The sequence below is a fragment of the Poecilia formosa genome, unplaced genomic scaffold, assembly GCF_000485575.1.
Source record: "Poecilia formosa unplaced genomic scaffold, Poecilia_formosa-5.1.2 Scaffold203, whole genome shotgun sequence".
Lineage (NCBI taxonomy): Eukaryota > Metazoa > Chordata > Actinopteri > Cyprinodontiformes > Poeciliidae > Poecilia > Poecilia formosa.
The window spans coordinates 1,056,759-1,074,824 of NW_006800142.1; the positions used below are offsets into that span (position 1 = coordinate 1,056,759).

General features: G+C 41.5%; 2 protein-coding genes across 3 annotated transcripts in view; both read right to left on the reverse strand.

The window, feature by feature from the left end:
• Nucleotides 1–3,124, reverse strand: part of slc18b1 (solute carrier family 18 member B1) — a 6,331-nt gene extending 3,207 nt beyond the window's left edge. The window contains exons 1-5 of one of the 2 annotated variants that reach the window (XM_007567084.2): nt 2,885–3,124; nt 2,555–2,697; nt 863–958; nt 703–776; nt 364–511 (exon numbers count right to left, since the gene is read on the reverse strand). In XM_007567084.2, coding sequence (XP_007567146.1) covers nt 364–511; nt 703–776; nt 863–958; nt 2,555–2,697; nt 2,885–2,915 — 492 coding nt within the window. In that variant the 5' untranslated portion in view covers nt 2,916–3,124. The remainder of the gene's footprint in view (nt 1–363; nt 512–702; nt 777–862; nt 959–2,554; nt 2,698–2,884) is intronic. The other variant, XM_007567086.2, reaches the window with a different exon arrangement.
• A 511-nt stretch (nt 3,125–3,635) lies between these two features.
• Nucleotides 3,636–15,439, reverse strand: LOC103148372 (tubby-related protein 4-like; the record flags this gene model as incomplete). The annotated part of the gene is made up of 13 exons (XM_016679140.1): nt 3,636–5,163; nt 5,267–8,649; nt 8,757–8,900; nt 9,004–9,097; nt 9,869–10,013; nt 10,117–10,240; nt 11,800–12,034; nt 12,184–12,408; nt 13,898–14,064; nt 14,435–14,542; nt 14,629–14,809; nt 14,950–15,111; nt 15,236–15,439. Coding segments are annotated over 13 exons (5,289 nt in total), but the record flags the coding sequence as incomplete, so codon positions are not given.
• Between the last annotated feature and the right edge of the window lie 2,627 nt (nt 15,440–18,066).

Here is an 18,066-nt window from a genome sequence, read left to right on the forward strand (position 1 = left end):
ACATTTAAAAAATGGGGGGAAAAAGCAACTCCATACATAGTCACCTTCCTAAAATGATTGGTTAAGTCATTTTTTTTTGTAATTTTGGAAAAAAAAAAATTATATATATATATCACTAACTTTTTATTACCAAAAGACGATTTAGGCAAGAAAATGATGATTTCAATATGACGACAACATGGGAAAAATAAACAATTTCTAGCCGACACATAGTGAACAAGTGGATGAGAGCAGCAGAGTATTTCTCATGGGACTGGGATGAACATGACTGAACCAACACATACCAGCTCAAACTACTTTCCTGTTTTCTCAAGACTAACGTCTCAGCTGCATACCGGCCAGACAAAGGAGGTCTGCTCTCACCAAAACAGTCGCCACATTGTTTGGGAAAATTTTCGCCGTCATGGCAAAAGTGGAGGTCATGGCGGCAGCGAAGCCCACGGCGTCGACGGACCTCACTATAAAGCACAGGCTAATGAAGGGGGCCCCCGGGGGGGCCCGATCGAGTAATCTGCCGTGAAATAAAAAGAGGAGACGACTTGGTATGTGAACGAATCGAGTCACTTCAGTGATTCAATTCAGTTTCAAGCACAACGTAGTGTTTTGCTTTTACAGTTAAATTAGTGAAACAGATACATTTTCCAGTCTTAATTTATTTCACTAGTACATCTATGGCCAACAAACATGAATAAAGTTGCTCACCCAAACATGATGGTGCACACTGACGATACAAAAAGTCCTGCGATTAGCATAAATTTTGCTCCAATCTGGACAATCTGCAAAAAAAAAAAAGTGTGACACCTGCTGAGTCGTGAGCTGAAAAAATTACATATGTGCTGCTGACATACTGTCATGTACTTACATATCTTCCCATCACCATAGAACCTATTAAATTGCAGACAGCATAGCACCCAAATATTAGACCAACCACAGTCTGACTGGCTCCCTTCTTTACAGCCTGCAGGGGAAATTAATGCAAAGTGATCATGAAAGTCTTAAAAAAAAGACATCAAAGCATAACCACAATATAAATCTGCAAAACAAAACGAGAGTCATTGCCCACATGAATGAATATTAAGGCATATTAATTTAGGGTGTTTTATTTGATTTTTTTTTTTAAAGCAGAATTAAATAAATACTTACCCGCTTCGTAAAATGTGGTAAAATTTACTTTTTCTGACCAAATTCCGGACGGATATTTGACCAAACCAATGTAGATGATCTCACCTCTTAGCACATTTTGCACATCTTTAACATTGTTCAGGTTGGTTTTATCCATTTCAAAACCAGTTCTGTTGTGCGTTAGATCCCTGCTGGATCTAATTGTGTCTAGATTTAAGCAATCTGATCTCGTCCGGAAGATCAATGACCACCAAAGCTCAAGCGTATCGAACTGGTGGATGCTAGTAAACCAGAGTAACTTTCCACGTTGAAGCAAACTCAACATTAACATGCCCGTTCCAAAATCGACACCTTCAGGCTCGACTGAAACGTGAAACTGTCCACACTGACAAGCTAATTGCCTTCGGGGATGGGGGAGTTTTAAGGACAAGAAAGAGATAGAGCGAGCTAGAGATGGATTTTTTTTTTATGATAAAAAGTGTGTTAGAAGGAGTCAAGACTATGATTTCAAAACTAAGATGACTGTCTCCACTCTGAAGCCTGCTGCAAGCAGTACTGGTCCACGACATGAAAGAGGTGCAATTTAACAAAAACGTAGAACTACTTTCCAAACTTTTCAACTCCAAACAGCTCCTTGAAGTTGGGCTTTCCCAATTTTAGATGTCGTTCTTAAAACAAATTTCAGGGAACTCAGAATTACTCATATGGCTGCTTTAGGCAACATCCCACTGAATGACATCACACCACACGACTGTTTATTAACTACTGATAACACCACAACTACGTTTTTAAAGGATCCTTGCGACTGTTGTCTTATCTATGCCGAGTTATACTCAAAGCAACAACTAAATCACTAATCAATATTGTAATTATCTATCTACAAAGTGGGAATAACACAATTTTCTCCATTTTGACCTACATTTTTACTTGCAACAGCCAGTAAAACACCACGGTTTGAAACCAACGACGTTCAAACCACCAAATGTCAATCACAATGAGAAACGATCGCGTCCCCTACTCCAACATCTGTCTGCCCGAAAAGATTTGCAAGAAAGCAAAGTCTAAGCAAGTAAATACAAAATATCTGCTAATTTTATACCAAATATCTATTTTGATAAGTTTATCTTTTACAAAATAAAAATATTTGTAGTGACTGAAGCTAAGTCTACCAAACACAAATGATCTTTGAATAAATTTGATTTTGCTTCCAAACTTTTACCTGTAGAGTTGATTTTTTTTTTGTCTTTTTTCTATATCTCATGTATTTCAGACCATAAACAAATACCGTTTCCCAAAATCCATAAGTTAATAAATGTAAAGAAATACTATTACATTATTTAGGTTCACTTCAGGAGAAATTCAACATTTAACGAAAAAAAAAAAAACAAGATTTGAGATTTATTTCCCATTATTCTGACCTCCTTTAACTTACCTCATTAGGGAAAAAGGGGCCCAATATAGAGTAGCAGATCATTGAACTGAAATTAACAGATGCCAACGAAATTAAAGTGAGAATCTGTATTCTTGTCATTCTGGTAGGTTGTTCTGTTGTTTCAGCTGGAAAGGAGTTTTCTGCTGGGGGGGAAAAAGGGAACAGAAACAGAAAACAGAAAGGTTTGAACTTTTTCAATCTGAACAACTTTATGCTCTTTTGCATCAGGAGCAAAATCATCGCAAAGTCATCGTTGGCTCTCTGTAGCTAATTTACAGCCAGAGGAATTTGATGGATATTTACTACGGAGTTACGGAAGTTCCCACTCACCTGCCTGTTGGGAAGCAACATGCGCGTCCATTTTTTATTTTTTATAATTAAAACTATTTTCAGACTTAAGGTAGTTCCAGGTAGTGATTCACAAACAAACAGGCGAACAGGTATCCTGAAAACCCAATTAGACGCCGCCGCTACTCTCCCGACTCCAAGCTGAGTGAAAAACAAGCTCCCGCACAGAACCGACGGCGAACAGGGCCGACATGAGAAACTTCCTAAGTGACTTTAGGGTCAACCTTTTCAAAATAAAAGTCCACTTCCGGTTAGCGCTAGAACAATAATGCATGTCATGGATACGGATTGAGAACTTGGAAAAACAGCAAAACAATACAAAACATGAGGGAAATAATAACAAAAAAGAAACGGACAAAGGAGAAGACGGGGGAGAAAATGCAGAGGAAACACAACAGGAGAAAAAATATATCAATGTAAGATATAAATAAATACCCACAGAATATGGAAAAAATAATTTAAAAAAGAAGTAACATGTGAAGTTATTTTTACTAAAAAAAATACGGAATATGAAAAAGAGAGAAAAACAATTAAATAACAAATGAAAATAGAATGGAAATTACAGTAATGATAATGTTAATAACACAATCAGTACCCGGGAACAGGAGATTAGACCTGGAGATTTTAGAGAAATTACTTCACAAATAAAACAGCAGCAAAAACATTGCAGATAAATAGATTTTATTACATTTTGGCTAACCCATAGGTCTTTACAAACCTTTTTTTTTCTTTTCATCACAGAATAAGAAATAAAATCTGGCTGCAAACTCTTCATTAGGCAGTATTGCTGATGACTGGCGAACACTGTCTTTAAAGTTGCACAGAGGGGGAAAAGCATTGTAAAATTAAATCATTGCACTTCTTGTTGCTCTCCAAGGTTTTCCCCTTAAAGTAATTTGAAACAAACATTCAATAATAATTTATCTTTTTTATACATTAGCACCAAATTTACATGAATCTCACTCCTACAGCTCACTGCAACAACTTATAAATACACTTTTGCAAAATTATTTTCTTTTTTTTTTGTCTACAGATGTAACATCACAAAATATTTGGTAAGTAAAAACAAAAGAAATGAAAAAAAAATGTTAGCAACGTATAAGCACTTCTTATCTAAGCGTAGGTCACTTGCTAAATCCACAGTGTAGCAAGCGGCTTTATATTTTCCTTTGCAATTACAACATCAGTTCTGTGTAGGTAGGATTATTGCACAAAAGCTCTATCTATTCAAAGCAGCACTGATTTCCAAATAGTGAAACTACAGCACTTCACATTCAAATGCAGGATTCAAGTAGCATCATAAACACCCAGCAAAAAAAAAAAGAAAAAAAAAAAAAGAGTAAGATTTCACTTTAGCTTACATATGGCACTCAAAGACTTAATCAACCAGCAACAGGAGGATTTCTGTAAACAAAAACAGTGTTTGGGCTACAGAATTACACGAAATACGATTGAATGTACAAATGTAAAATGCAAGCCTCAATGAAATATTACTGCCTCACTGAATCAAATTGTAATATTTTTGCCAAAAGATGTATTTTAACGCCCATTGCATCACTTCATAGAAGTAACATAAATACGATGCCAAACTTTGCTCAGGTCTTTCAGATGCAATGACTCACTCATTGAAAGCATGTAGCAGAACAAATTAAACAAATCTCACCTTAATCCTGGCCTGGAATGAGATTTGAATCAGCAAAGTTAGTGAAATCCTAAAAACAACTAATAATAAAACCAGCCTTCTTTACTGGATTCCTTTTAAACAAATTTTAAAAAGTGCAAGATTTGTGTTAGATATCTTATGGTATGGCTTAGAGGCAATGTATTCTGAATTTCAAACTCCATTCTACCCTCAGAAATTGCATTTATTTAATGCAGAATGAATATCAATTATGTAAAGACTTTTATATTTATTTATAATATTTATTCTAAGTTATATTTCTGAACTACAGCATTAAGTCAAAGTTCTGGATAAACTGCTTCCATCAGTACTTGACAAGCTGACTTTGCTTTCGATACTAACTGTAAATCACAGGTATGTGAACAGTCAAATCAAAAAAAAAAAAAAAAAATCTGGGAAAAAATGTAATAAATGTGTCTCAGTCCCGACCAGTACAGAACAGCAACACCGGCAAAACGACTCTTCATTTCAGTCTTTGAGTCACATTGGCCAAGGCGACAGCAAACGCCTGCACGGCAGAGAAAGGGTACTGGAAATCCAGGATGTAAGCGTTCCCGTCTATTCGCCCAAACTGCATCACCTGAAACAACAGAGAACATCAGAAACACATCAGGGATTTCTTATTGTTTCAGAAAGTTATTTGGTCACCATTAAAACTCTTGCGTCATTGCTTTTCACATTACCTGCCTGCCATCCAGCTCTATCTGAAAATTCTTTGCTGACTCCTGAGTGACCCGACCACCAAAGTCAAGCTGATAGACCTGCGTAGCCTCGTTCCAGAGTGGCTGCTTATTGGCCATGACATAGACGAACCCTTGGCTACCTAAACTGCGGTCTTCTCTTTCGTTGGCTTTGCGGCACTTGATCTCTTCCAGCTCACTTGCCATACGCAGGCTCCTCTTGTTCTTCCAGCTCTTTTTGCTACTCTGGTTCTGGTTCATGAGCTCGTCGCCACTAATGAACAGTTCTGGTTCGCTTTCGGAGCTGTCCTGGAACTCGTTCGTCGTCCTGCTCATTTTCTTAGTCTTATTCAGTTGCTCTCTCTGCCCCTTGGGCTTCTTCTTCTCTCTACTGCCGAGCCTTGGGCTGGACATGAGGGTGTTGAAGTCAGAGAGTGCCCGCCCTTCCTTTCTCGATCTGCTCTCAGAGACCGTGGGCATGTTGCCCTCTTCTGCCCTGCTGTCAAGCCTTTTGCGGCTCTTCTTGCTGTAGCGTTCCGACTCCTGGGGAACGGGGCTTTCGTTAAGGGACGACGGCTCGGGAAAATTGTTGGCAGACTCTGCTTGGTCTTCTGTGGCACTTTTGGATGGGATCAACTCAGTGGGCGGGGGAGGAGGTGGTAGTGGAGGTGGTGGAGGTGGAGCAGTGGGAGGAGGTGGGGAGAGTAGAGGCTTTTCTAAAATCTGATGAGTTTTGGTAGGCAGGGGAGGAGGTGGAGGATCTTGCATTGGTGGTGGACAGGGGTAAGGGTTCCAAGGATGTAAACTGACAGGGTGAAGCTGAAGTCCAGCGCATGAGCTAGCTCCAGGGTACAATGGAGGGAGAGGACAGCAAGCCAAGTTAGCCAAGTTTGGAGGGTACCCTGGTGGTAAGACCAAACTAGGATCCTGTTGGGCAAAGGATACAGAGGTGACTACCTCATTTGGGGAACACTGTGGTGGAGGGTTCTGTAGGGTCTGGAGTGGAGGTCCACTGTGACCCACACCTGGGGGGAAAGGTGAGAGGGATATCTGGTATCCTGATGGGAAGGTAAGAGTGCTCGTGTTCAGACTGGTTGGAGGCTTCGTTGTGAGGACAAAAGGAAGCCGAGTAACGTCCAAGTGCTGCGCCTGACTGATAATGAGAGGGGGTGGTTTAGGATTTCCTGGTGGCGGGGCTAACATCGTCTGCTCTGGAGTAAGCCAGAAGTCCTCTGCGGTGGAGGTGTCCCACTGATAAGGCGGAGGGCGTTTGACTGTCATACTGCCATCGCCCAGATTCAACTGACGAACAGATTTCTCAAGGTGACACTGCTGATTTAGTGTCTCGTCTTCAGTAAACGCAGAGTTTACGTACACTGTTCTGTCCCGGCTGTTATCTACCGCTCCCAATAGACTGTAAGACGACTGAGACGCCAGCGGTGAGGCACTTTTGGAGTGCACTATGATGGTGCTGTGATGAGCCCCTTTGCCTGGCGGGAAGTCTTGCCTTACGACCGTGCCGCCTGCGATGCCACTACTCGTAGTCCCCCCTCCGGTTACACTGACACTGGTGCTACTGCTGTTACTGCTGCACTGTGTGCACGTGTACAATGCAGTGGGCACCCTCTGCTGGTAGGAAAGCGACAATGCGCTGTTCATTTTCGCCTTGGTAGGCAAAGTTCTCGAGCTGTCCATCATCTGTGGCACTTTGAGTCCCACATCTCTGCGCTCACGACGTAGAGTGGCATGAATCAGACTGCTGTCGATTTTCTGAGGAGGAGGAAGAGTAGCAGTTACCTGATTGGCCGGATCAGGGTACGGAGGAGGGTCTCCGCTTGGTATAGAATACCGAGGAACGGACAGACGACTCAACGTGGCTGAGCTGTATGGTAGTTGAATTTTTTTATTTTCAGTGGAAGTCACTTTAAGAGTTGCCGAACCTCCAATGCCATGAACAGAGTATGCATTCTGATTGCGAATGAGGCGTCTCCGTGGGCGACACACCTCCTCTACATTGCCACTGCTGTCAAAGGTGGTGATCCGTTCGTACCCCAGAGGGGTTGGGTACTGCAAGGTGACTGGGTGAAGCAAAAATTCGTCTTTCTTGAGGCAGGGATCGGGGGCCAGGACACTTGGGCTGTCACAGTTTGTAATGAACGTTTGAGGAGCAGCGGCTGCTGTAGCTGCTGCCGCAGACACCACGGTCCCTGGGTACGGAGGTGGGGGGTTTACCTTCCTCATCTGGATCTCCACAGCTCCGTCTGCGTCGCTGAAGGAAGGAGGTAACGTCCGTGGAAGAGTCGGCTTCAGCGTGTGTGCGTGGTCCCCCCTGTCCAGCTCAGGCACAGCAGTGGGAGGAGGGATTGAAGGAAGGAGATGGATCTGTTGCAGAGAAATGGTTGGATAGCCAGTGGGAGGCGGCGGCAGCGACATCTGCATTTTGAGCTGCTGCTGCATTTGTTGGTGCTGCCTCTGCATCTGCTGATGTTGCTGCTGGATCTGCTGATGCTGCTGCTGCAGCTGCTGCTGCTGCTGCCGCATCTCCTGGATCTGCTGCCGGATCTGCTGCTGCTGCTGCTGCATCTGCTGCTGCTGCTGCTGCATCTGCTCGTGCTGCAGCTGCATCTGGTGCTGCTGCTGTTGGATTTGCTGCTGTTGCTGAAGCTGTTGGGCCTGTTGCATTGGCGGGTGCTGTTGAGCCTGGTGTTGATGATGTTGGGCCTGTTGGTGTAGAGTCTGTGGGTGATGCATCTGCTGCAGCTGTTGATGTTGTGGCTGTTGTTGTTGCTGCTGCTGCTGCTGCTGCTGCTGCTGCTGCGTCTGGGACGGATGGTGGTGTTGCTGCTGTTGTGACTGGGACGGATGGTGCTGTTGTTGCTGTTGTTGCAGTTGGTGATGATGCATCTTCTGCTGCTGTTGCTGCTGCAGCTGCTGCTGCGTTTGCACCGTATGGGATTGTTTCGATGGCTGCTGGCGAAGCTGCTGTGAGTGAGCCCGCTGCGAGTGAGGCTGTGGCGGTAGATGGTGAGGCGGTGGTGGGGGAGGCAGAGTACCAGGGAGAAGAGGACCCATGTCTAACCCACTGAAAATCCCCTGACTATGATTTGAATATCTAGTTGGAACAGGGTATGGTGACGCAACAGCATCTTGGCCATGATCAGGGACGGGGACTGAGGCTGAGGCAGCCGCCGCCGCAGCCGCTGCTGCGGCCGTGGCTGTTGGATTGGTTAGCACGTCAAGCTGAATGTTCTGATTGGCCAGGAGGGATTGAACAAGTCCGATGCTTTGAGTTGGAGACATGGCTTGAGCTGGGCTGTGGATGGGAGCGATGGGAATATTGACGGTACAGGGTGGGTTGTCTCCGGCTACTCCAGACGGCCCCATCACTTTAAGAAGACACAGAGCAGAAATTTACCCAAAGACACTGAAATCTCATCGTATATTAATAATTTTACATGTTTTTTTTCATTGACAATCGTGCTGTCGTTGGAACCTGGTAGGTCATCCTCGTCCTCACTGAACACATTGGGGTTGAACACAGGCAGGCTCATGAAGTCATGAGAAATCTTTCGCACTTCAGGAAGGTAGATAGTCATCTGCCTCGGTTGCAGATGCAGCAAACTAGTCTTGTAGATCACTGAAGCAAAAGAATACACAAAGAAGAAGAAAAAAAAAAACATGAATCATAAATTGTTTTGTATACAAATCATACATGCATCGGACATTTTTGGGATATTTACCTGCACCGAGATTGGCTGGGAGGAAAGAGGCGAGTCCTACAATTTTGAACTTTGTTCCCCAAATGTTAGATGTGACTTGGGCAAGGTAGTTGTGCTGTGGAAGTGTAAAAATAGAAAATTACTAAATTAGTCTGCATGAACCTCTGGCACAACAAGGTTTTATTAACTGGATTTTATTTAGATTTTTTTGGATTTAGTTGTATATTTAACAAATAGAAATAAAGAAATCTAACAAAAATACTGAAGTATCAGTACTTGTTGATTATGCAATCGGTTGGTTTCCTGCATAAGATGAAAAAACTAGTGGAAGATTACTTCCCTGGTTTTACTTGGCCTTAAATGTAATTTACTGAACATCTCCAAATATTTTCACCTTATTTCACGTCTTCACTCTGATACCACCAAATGAATTTGAGTGGTGAGAGTAATCAAATAGTAATGCAAAGCTTCTAAGTTTGACTCCAGCTTTCCACACAACATGCCAAAGTATATAAAGGCAAGACATCGAATGTCAAGATGCTGATCAGACTGACTGACCCTGAGCTATTTTGTAGTGAAGCTGTTAGACATACTTGAAAAGACTTGAAGCTTTAAAATAGGCTACATATCGACCCAGGGAGATTCATTCATAAAAAATGTGAAATCCGTTCTCATCAAAACCGTTCTCATATAATTTCACCCCCATCTTAACAATTATGCACAGCTTTGTGTTGGCTGACTACATAAAACCCCAACAATAGAATTTGTGGTTGTAATGTGACAAAATGTGAGTATGAACATTACATAATCGATGTAATGTCTTATATGCTATGTTTGAAGACGTCAAGAGCGTTGACAAATAATTTTGAGTAAAGGTCAAAAGTACCTCTGTGTTTCCATCCATTGTAAACTCACGGCGGGTCAGACTGGGCGACCGAACCGGAGGCTTTTTAGTCGGTAGCCGTGGTGACCGTTGCCCTTCTTGATTGGCGCGTGAAAGTTTGGGGGATTTTCTTGAATCCATATTTAACCTAAGAAAAATATATATATTGTTAGACTTGTTAAAATAACAGCATCAATAGACGAATCCTGAATGCGCAAAGGCTTCGTCGACATCATTTCCGACGAGGCAACCTGTTTCCGCGGGATAACTTTGGCGACTTCTTCCCCACCCACTCGTCACTCAAGTCGATGTCACTGGAGTCGGAGCAGTTACAGCTGTCTGTGTAGGAGATCATGGGATTCACACACACGTCCTCTGGAACAAGAAACACAAGCGGTACTGAAGATTACCGAGCAAAAACATGTCTGTGGCAAAAAAAACAAACAAAAAAAAAAACTAAAACAAACGTGACATTAAATTTCCGTTGCATAAAAATGATTTAATGAGCCAAATGCCCGGTCCTCGCACAGGCTATTTCTGAATCAGGCCACAAATCATGTTACATCAGAGAGGAGACTGCGTTTGTTCTTCCTCCTGGCAAATGGTTAGAACACAGCACTCATATCCCTTCTGGAAAGCAATAAAAGTGTGTTTGAGCACCTGTGTTTTTATCTCCTATCCAATGCTGCCTTATGGCTCATCTGTCCTCAGCAAAACATTTATAAAAATAGAGATACATCAATAAGGTATTCTGAGTCAGTTTGGAACAATTCTTTAAGTATTTCACACACAAAAAAATAAAATGTCCAGCAGCCAACTGCTAAGATCTTGTTGACATGCCATTGTATTGTGTAAATTTAGTCCTGATTGTTTTAATAAGCTCTTTTCAGAGAAGAATCAGATGGCTCACGTTGCCCTTTCCCTTCAGTTTGCCTTTAGTCGCACTGATTACTGCAACAATGTCTTCACGGCTTTGCCTGAAAAATTGATCAGCATCAGCTGCAGCAGATGCTGAATGCTGCTGCTCGTGATCTCACCAAGACCAGGAAGACAGAGCACATCACCCATTAAACATTAAAATATGTTTGTTAGTTTATAAATCACTGATTGGCTTAGCACCAAAATATGTGGTAGACCATTTGTCATTCCAGGCCACTCAGGTTTTCTGGTTTTAGCCTGCTCTGTATCCCCTGAACCAGAATTCAGCTTCTATGCTGCATAAATCTGGATCAAACTTTCAGAAAACTGTAAAACAGCCAAGCAAGAATTTGGTATTTATTTACAGAAAATGAGAAATGGTCAAATTAACGAAAAAAGATGCAGTCCTTACAGACCTCAAATAATGCAAAGAAAACAAGTTAATATTCATTTAAAAACAACAATACTAATGTTTTAACTCAGGAAGAGTTCAGAAATTAATATTTTGTGGCGTAGCCATGAGGTTTTCAATGGGGTTCAGTGCAGTGGTCCATTCAGTTTTTTCAGAAGATTTTTATTTTATGATTTTGATGATGGCTTTTGTTTCACAATTGGTGACTGTGTTATGTTTTCATGAGGTAAAGCACTGAACATTTGCTGAAATGTGCTCCACAAATAAACTTGACTGGACTTTCTTAATTAAAAGGATGCACAAAGTTTTTATAACTTGACAACTCTATCGTATATGAAGCTGTTTTAGATCCAACAGAAACTGAATAACTAACAACATATCTGTTGTTTGCTGAAATATTTACAGACTGAAAATTATTTATAGTTTTGCTGCAATTAATAATTAGGAAGAAGAAAAATCTGGGTTTTTTTTTTTTTTAGTATTTGAGAGGCTGATCAACATTCAGGGTAGATGAAGGGAAAATTTGCTCTCCAATTGCTCCGTGCATCTCTGGAAAAACATACACACAAATTCTGATGAATATTAGGGTCAATTGTGAACTCACCAGGCTTGCCTTCAGTTTTTGGATCCATAATGACAAACTCAGGCCTGAGCTTACTGATGCGCCTTCCCTTGAGAATAGGCACCAGCCCCCCAAGATACTCCAGGTACAGCGTGTAGCAGGGGCCGCCTGCCTCAGGACTATCCTCCGCTCGCTTCATGGTGCAGTGCAGCCGCTCGTTCCCGGACGTGGGGTAGCTGACAAAGTCGCGGATGTTGTTGGGGTCAGGAATCGGAGGCTGGAACAGAGAAAGGAAAGATTTCTGGCTGCTCAAGGGGACAATATGAAAATGTGAGTGTCCGATGACCTCTGCTCACTTCCACAGCAGGATCAGCATGACCTAGCCACACAACTGCAGGTTTTAGGAAATACGCTGAAGTGAAATACCTTGATGGTCGGTATAAAAGCAGATGTAACGTAAGAGCAGAGCAGCGAGGGCATGTTCAGCTTCCCAACGTCCTTCTCTTCGCGCAGGGCGCTCGCAATACCCTGCTGGCACAAGAGCTGGAGGCTGGCCACCCTGTGCTCCACACGCACCACATAGAGAGCTGGTCCGCATGCAAGGAACAGGCGGGAGTCTCTGTGACCCCAGCAGATGGTAGTGATGGGCCTCTGAAACAGAGCAACCAAAGATCTTCTATTGTTAGAACACACTGGACACTTCTATGGTATTTATGTAACTAACAGTCTCAGACAAGAAGCCCTGCAAAAGTTTTCATATTCACTGGTGTTTTCAACACTTTGCCACATGTTAACCAAAAATTCGTACCATGAAAACACTTGGATTTGATATGGAACTTCATAAAGTAGTCCATAGTTTTTAAGGGAAATGAAAATCTGCAAAGTGAGGCAGACGTTTGTACTATCAGACCCCAACCTGAGTGAATACTTTAATTATTGGGGGTACGTCTCTTTAAACTTAGCAGAGGCAAAGATGGACATTTTCGCAAATTTTTTTTTTTTTTGCCTAAAGTAGCTGAAGTTCGGTCCGATTAGAGCATCTGCAGACAGCAAGTTCTGCCACAACTTCTACATTTGAAGGTCTGAACTTTGGCATTTAATTGAGGCCTGATACTGTAGCTCTTCTGTTGTGATATTTTTTTTATTTACTTATTATTACTCTTATTATTTTAGCATATATTTTTCTTTTTCTTTTCATCAACTTATTTTGTTATCATTTTTGTACAGCACTCTGGTGCAATTTTAAACCTGTTTTTAATAAATTTGACATTGACTTTGATCTAATCCGTTCCATTGTAGGTCAGGTTTAGGTTCACTATTGTGCTGAAAGGTAAAGTTTCACCCCAGTCTCACGCTGTATTTAGCTCCACGCATGTTCCCATCAACTCTGACCATGTTCCCTGTCTCCGCTGAAGAATGGCGTTCCACATCATGATGATGCCACCGTTATGTTTAATTGTGTTGTTGGTGTGTTCAGGGTGATGTTTGAACACATGTTTGCAAGTAACAAAAGCTGTATTGTCTTTCCATTTAGCGATTATGCACTTTGTGTGGGTCTATTGCATAAAACGGGATACATTAAAGTTTCTGTTTGCTAACTGACAAAATATGGAAAGGCTCAAGCTTTCTGCCTATCTTTTGTAAGAAACTATATAAATATTTAGTCTCTTTATATTGCTATCTTCTAAGATATTTATAATAATAAAAAACTAAAGAAACTATGCCTAAAAAAAATTGTAGCCAGGAGATCTAAGCGATGCCAATCAACCTCCTGGATGCTACTCAATTTGCTAATGGTGGGAAAACAACTTACTGTTACAGGAAAACCGTTTACCCGGCGTCATCGGTAGCGATGCTAACTAGCTTTAGCATTCATGGCAGGCTATGTTGTAGTGAACCAGCTGTAGCTTAGCAAAGAGCAAGAGGGTTTGGGTGAGTACAAGAGTGATTGGCAGCGCTAAAACCCTCGTCCTGGCTCTGATTGGCTGTTTCTACTTCTGCAGTTAATACGAGGAGCACTGGGCGAGGCCACAGGAGCTTGATTTTTTTCATAGATTATCTGTCTTATACTGTCACAACATAATGATAAAAATTTTTTTTTAATAATAGTTCCATATTGCAGCTATACAGAGAGACTAACCTGTGCAGGTGTTTCCAGAGTGTATATGTGCTCTCCTTGTACATTGTAGAACTTAACAAGAGCATTCCGCATGATGGATGCACAGGCTGTGTCGGCTGGGAGCCCGTGTTTCTCCATGCCAGCCACAGCCAAGAGGTCTCCCTGAGAGCACCACTGGGCTTCTACATCTATAGTGAGGAAAATTAAATCAGAAAGAAATCTGTCGACAATAAAGTTGTAATTTTTACTCATGTGGGCTGGAACCTGAAGTGGCAGTAACAGCGTTTCTCAATAAACAAATTCAAGACCTACAATTGGTCTTGTCCAAGTCCTGTTCTTGAGAGCTAGCGTCCCGCAAACTTTCAGATACTTCCCTTCTCCAACACCCCAGCAGGGATGCATCTAACAGTTACAGAACTGAAGCTATCAGGGCCCTGACTTGGGCACCCCTAAATTTGGATGATTAAAGTCAAAAGACACCATGACATTAATGGCTACCTTACCTTTACCAAATCTGAAAACTATACCTTGTTGCATCATCATACTGGGGGATCGTACCTTTCAGTCCTGAACGGATAACAGCCGGAGAGAGATCATCGTAGTTGTTCATCAAACTGATATCTCCTGATAAGAAGGTGACTGTCAACAAAGGCTTGACTCTTCGGACTTGGAAAAAGGAAGAAAAGTACATGTACATTCATTGGTTCATTAGGCGTTTGTCGTGAGCAGAGAGGGGGAGGAAACGGTCATACCTAAAGGCAGGATATTGTCATCAGAGTCCGTGTCGCTCTCTGTGCTGTCCTCGACCAGGAAGTCGGGGCAGTTCCACGACATGCTGACGATGCCGTCAGACTCGTGTAGCAACACGTGAGCGAGCATCCGTCCATGACAGTCCATCACTATTACCTGCCCATCTGCTGTCCCAAACAACACCTACGGGGAAAGTTGTTCAATAACAACAACTATGTTACTAATAACTAAGCCGCCGCTAAACGGAGACAGCGTTTCTTTAACACTTTACGCGAACCACCAAGGATGTTTTGATACTAGAAACTCAGCAGAGCGTCTTTTACCTGCTGATCGTCAGGTGTCCAGATGCCACAGGTGATCTGACTCTCCAGGTTGATCTCTGAGGACCAGTGTCTCTGCCCGCTGACCGAGCCGACTAACACAAAGCCATCCCTGTAAGCGATGAGGGCTTGGGTGCCGTCGTGTGACCAAGTAAAATCACTCACCTGAAGGGCGATAAGATATACTGTTAGGGGTATTGGTGTGAAACAACTAAAGCGATGGCGGGGTTTATATTTGTAACAAATGCATGCTGCATTATTATTGAAACACAATAACGAAATTGCACACCTGGGCTCCTCTGTCATTCACCAACTCCACAGACCACCTTCCCTCATACTGGATCCATACAAAGATGCCTCCTTCCATGTCACAGGTAGCCAGCTTCTGGAAGGGCTCATTCCAGCGCACCAAGACAACCTGCAAAGGAGCAAAGCAAGCAGCTTTCTTCCATTTTCTAAAAGCACAGGTACAGCTGTCCGCGGAGAGAAACTTTCAGGAGTAATGTGCTGCATAAACACGAGTCTAAAAAAAGANCCATAGAACCTATTAAATTGCAGACAGCATAGCACCCAAATATTAGACCAACCACAGTCTGACTGGCTCCCTTCTTTACAGCCTGCAGGGGAAATTAATGCAAAGTGATCATGAAAGTCTTAAAAAAAAGACATCAAAGCATAACCACAATATAAATCTGCAAAACAAAACGAGAGTCATTGCCCACATGAATGAATATTAAGGCATATTAATTTAGGGTGTTTTATTTGATTTTTTTTTTTAAAGCAGAATTAAATAAATACTTACCCGCTTCGTAAAATGTGGTAAAATTTACTTTTTCTGACCAAATTCCGGACGGATATTTGACCAAACCAATGTAGATGATCTCACCTCTTAGCACATTTTGCACATCTTTAACATTGTTCAGGTTGGTTTTATCCATTTCAAAACCAGTTCTGTTGTGCGTTAGATCCCTGCTGGATCTAATTGTGTCTAGATTTAAGCAATCTGATCTCGTCCGGAAGATCAATGACCACCAAAGCTCAAGCGTATCGAACTGGTGGATGCTAGTAAACCAGAGTAACTTTCCACGTTGAAGCAAACTCAACATTAACATGCCCGTTCCAAAATCGACACCTTCAGGCTCGACTGAAACGTGAAACTGTCCACACTGACAAGCTAATTGCCTTCGGGGATGGGGGAGTTTTAAGGACAAGAAAGAGATAGAGCGAGCTAGAGATGGATTTTTTTTTTATGATAAAAAGTGTGTTAGAAGGAGTCAAGACTATGATTTCAAAACTAAGATGACTGTCTCCACTCTGAAGCCTGCTGCAAGCAGTACTGGTCCACGACATGAAAGAGGTGCAATTTAACAAAAACGTAGAACTACTTTCCAAACTTTTCAACTCCAAACAGCTCCTTGAAGTTGGGCTTTCCCAATTTTAGATGTCGTTCTTAAAACAAATTTCAGGGAACTCAGAATTACTCATATGGCTGCTTTAGGCAACATCCCACTGAATGACATCACACCACACGACTGTTTATTAACTACTGATAACACCACAACTACGTTTTTAAAGGATCCTTGCGACTGTTGTCTTATCTATGCCGAGTTATACTCAAAGCAACAACTAAATCACTAATCAATATTGTAATTATCTATCTACAAAGTGGGAATAACACAATTTTCTCCATTTTGACCTACATTTTTACTTGCAACAGCCAGTAAAACACCACGGTTTGAAACCAACGACGTTCAAACCACCAAATGTCAATCACAATGAGAAACGATCGCGTCCCCTACTCCAACATCTGTCTGCCCGAAAAGATTTGCAAGAAAGCAAAGTCTAAGCAAGTAAATACAAAATATCTGCTAATTTTATACCAAATATCTATTTTGATAAGTTTATCTTTTACAAAATAAAAATATTTGTAGTGACTGAAGCTAAGTCTACCAAACACAAATGATCTTTGAATAAATTTGATTTTGCTTCCAAACTTTTACCTGTAGAGTTGATTTTTTTTTTGTCTTTTTTCTATATCTCATGTATTTCAGACCATAAACAAATACCGTTTCCCAAAATCCATAAGTTAATAAATGTAAAGAAATACTATTACATTATTTAGGTTCACTTCAGGAGAAATTCAACATTTAACGAAAAAAAAAAAAACAAGATTTGAGATTTATTTCCCATTATTCTGACCTCCTTTAACTTACCTCATTAGGGAAAAAGGGGCCCAATATAGAGTAGCAGATCATTGAACTGAAATTAACAGATGCCAACGAAATTAAAGTGAGAATCTGTATTCTTGTCATTCTGGTAGGTTGTTCTGTTGTTTCAGCTGGAAAGGAGTTTTCTGCTGGGGGGGAAAAAGGGAACAGAAACAGAAAACAGAAAGGTTTGAACTTTTTCAATCTGAACAACTTTATGCTCTTTTGCATCAGGAGCAAAATCATCGCAAAGTCATCGTTGGCTCTCTGTAGCTAATTTACAGCCAGAGGAATTTGATGGATATTTACTACGGAGTTACGGAAGTTCCCACTCACCTGCCTGTTGGGAAGCAACATGCGCGTCCATTTTTTATTTTTTATAATTAAAACTATTTTCAGACTTAAGGTAGTTCCAGGTAGTGATTCACAAACAAACAGGCGAACAGGTATCCTGAAAACCCAATTAGACGCCGCCGCTACTCTCCCGACTCCAAGCTGAGTGAAAAACAAGCTCCCGCACAGAACCGACGGCGAACAGGGCCGACATGAGAAACTTCCTAAGTGACTTTAGGGTCAACCTTTTCAAAATAAAAGTCCACTTCCGGTTAGCGCTAGAACAATAATGCATGTCATGGATACGGATTGAGAACTTGGAAAAACAGCAAAACAATACAAAACATGAGGGAAATAATAACAAAAAAGAAACGGACAAAGGAGAAGACGGGGGAGAAAATGCAGAGGAAACACAACAGGAGAAAAAATATATCAATGTAAGATATAAATAAATACCCACAGAATATGGAAAAAATAATTTAAAAAAGAAGTAACATGTGAAGTTATTTTTACTAAAAAAAATACGGAATATGAAAAAGAGAGAAAAACAATTAAATAACAAATGAAAATAGAATGGAAA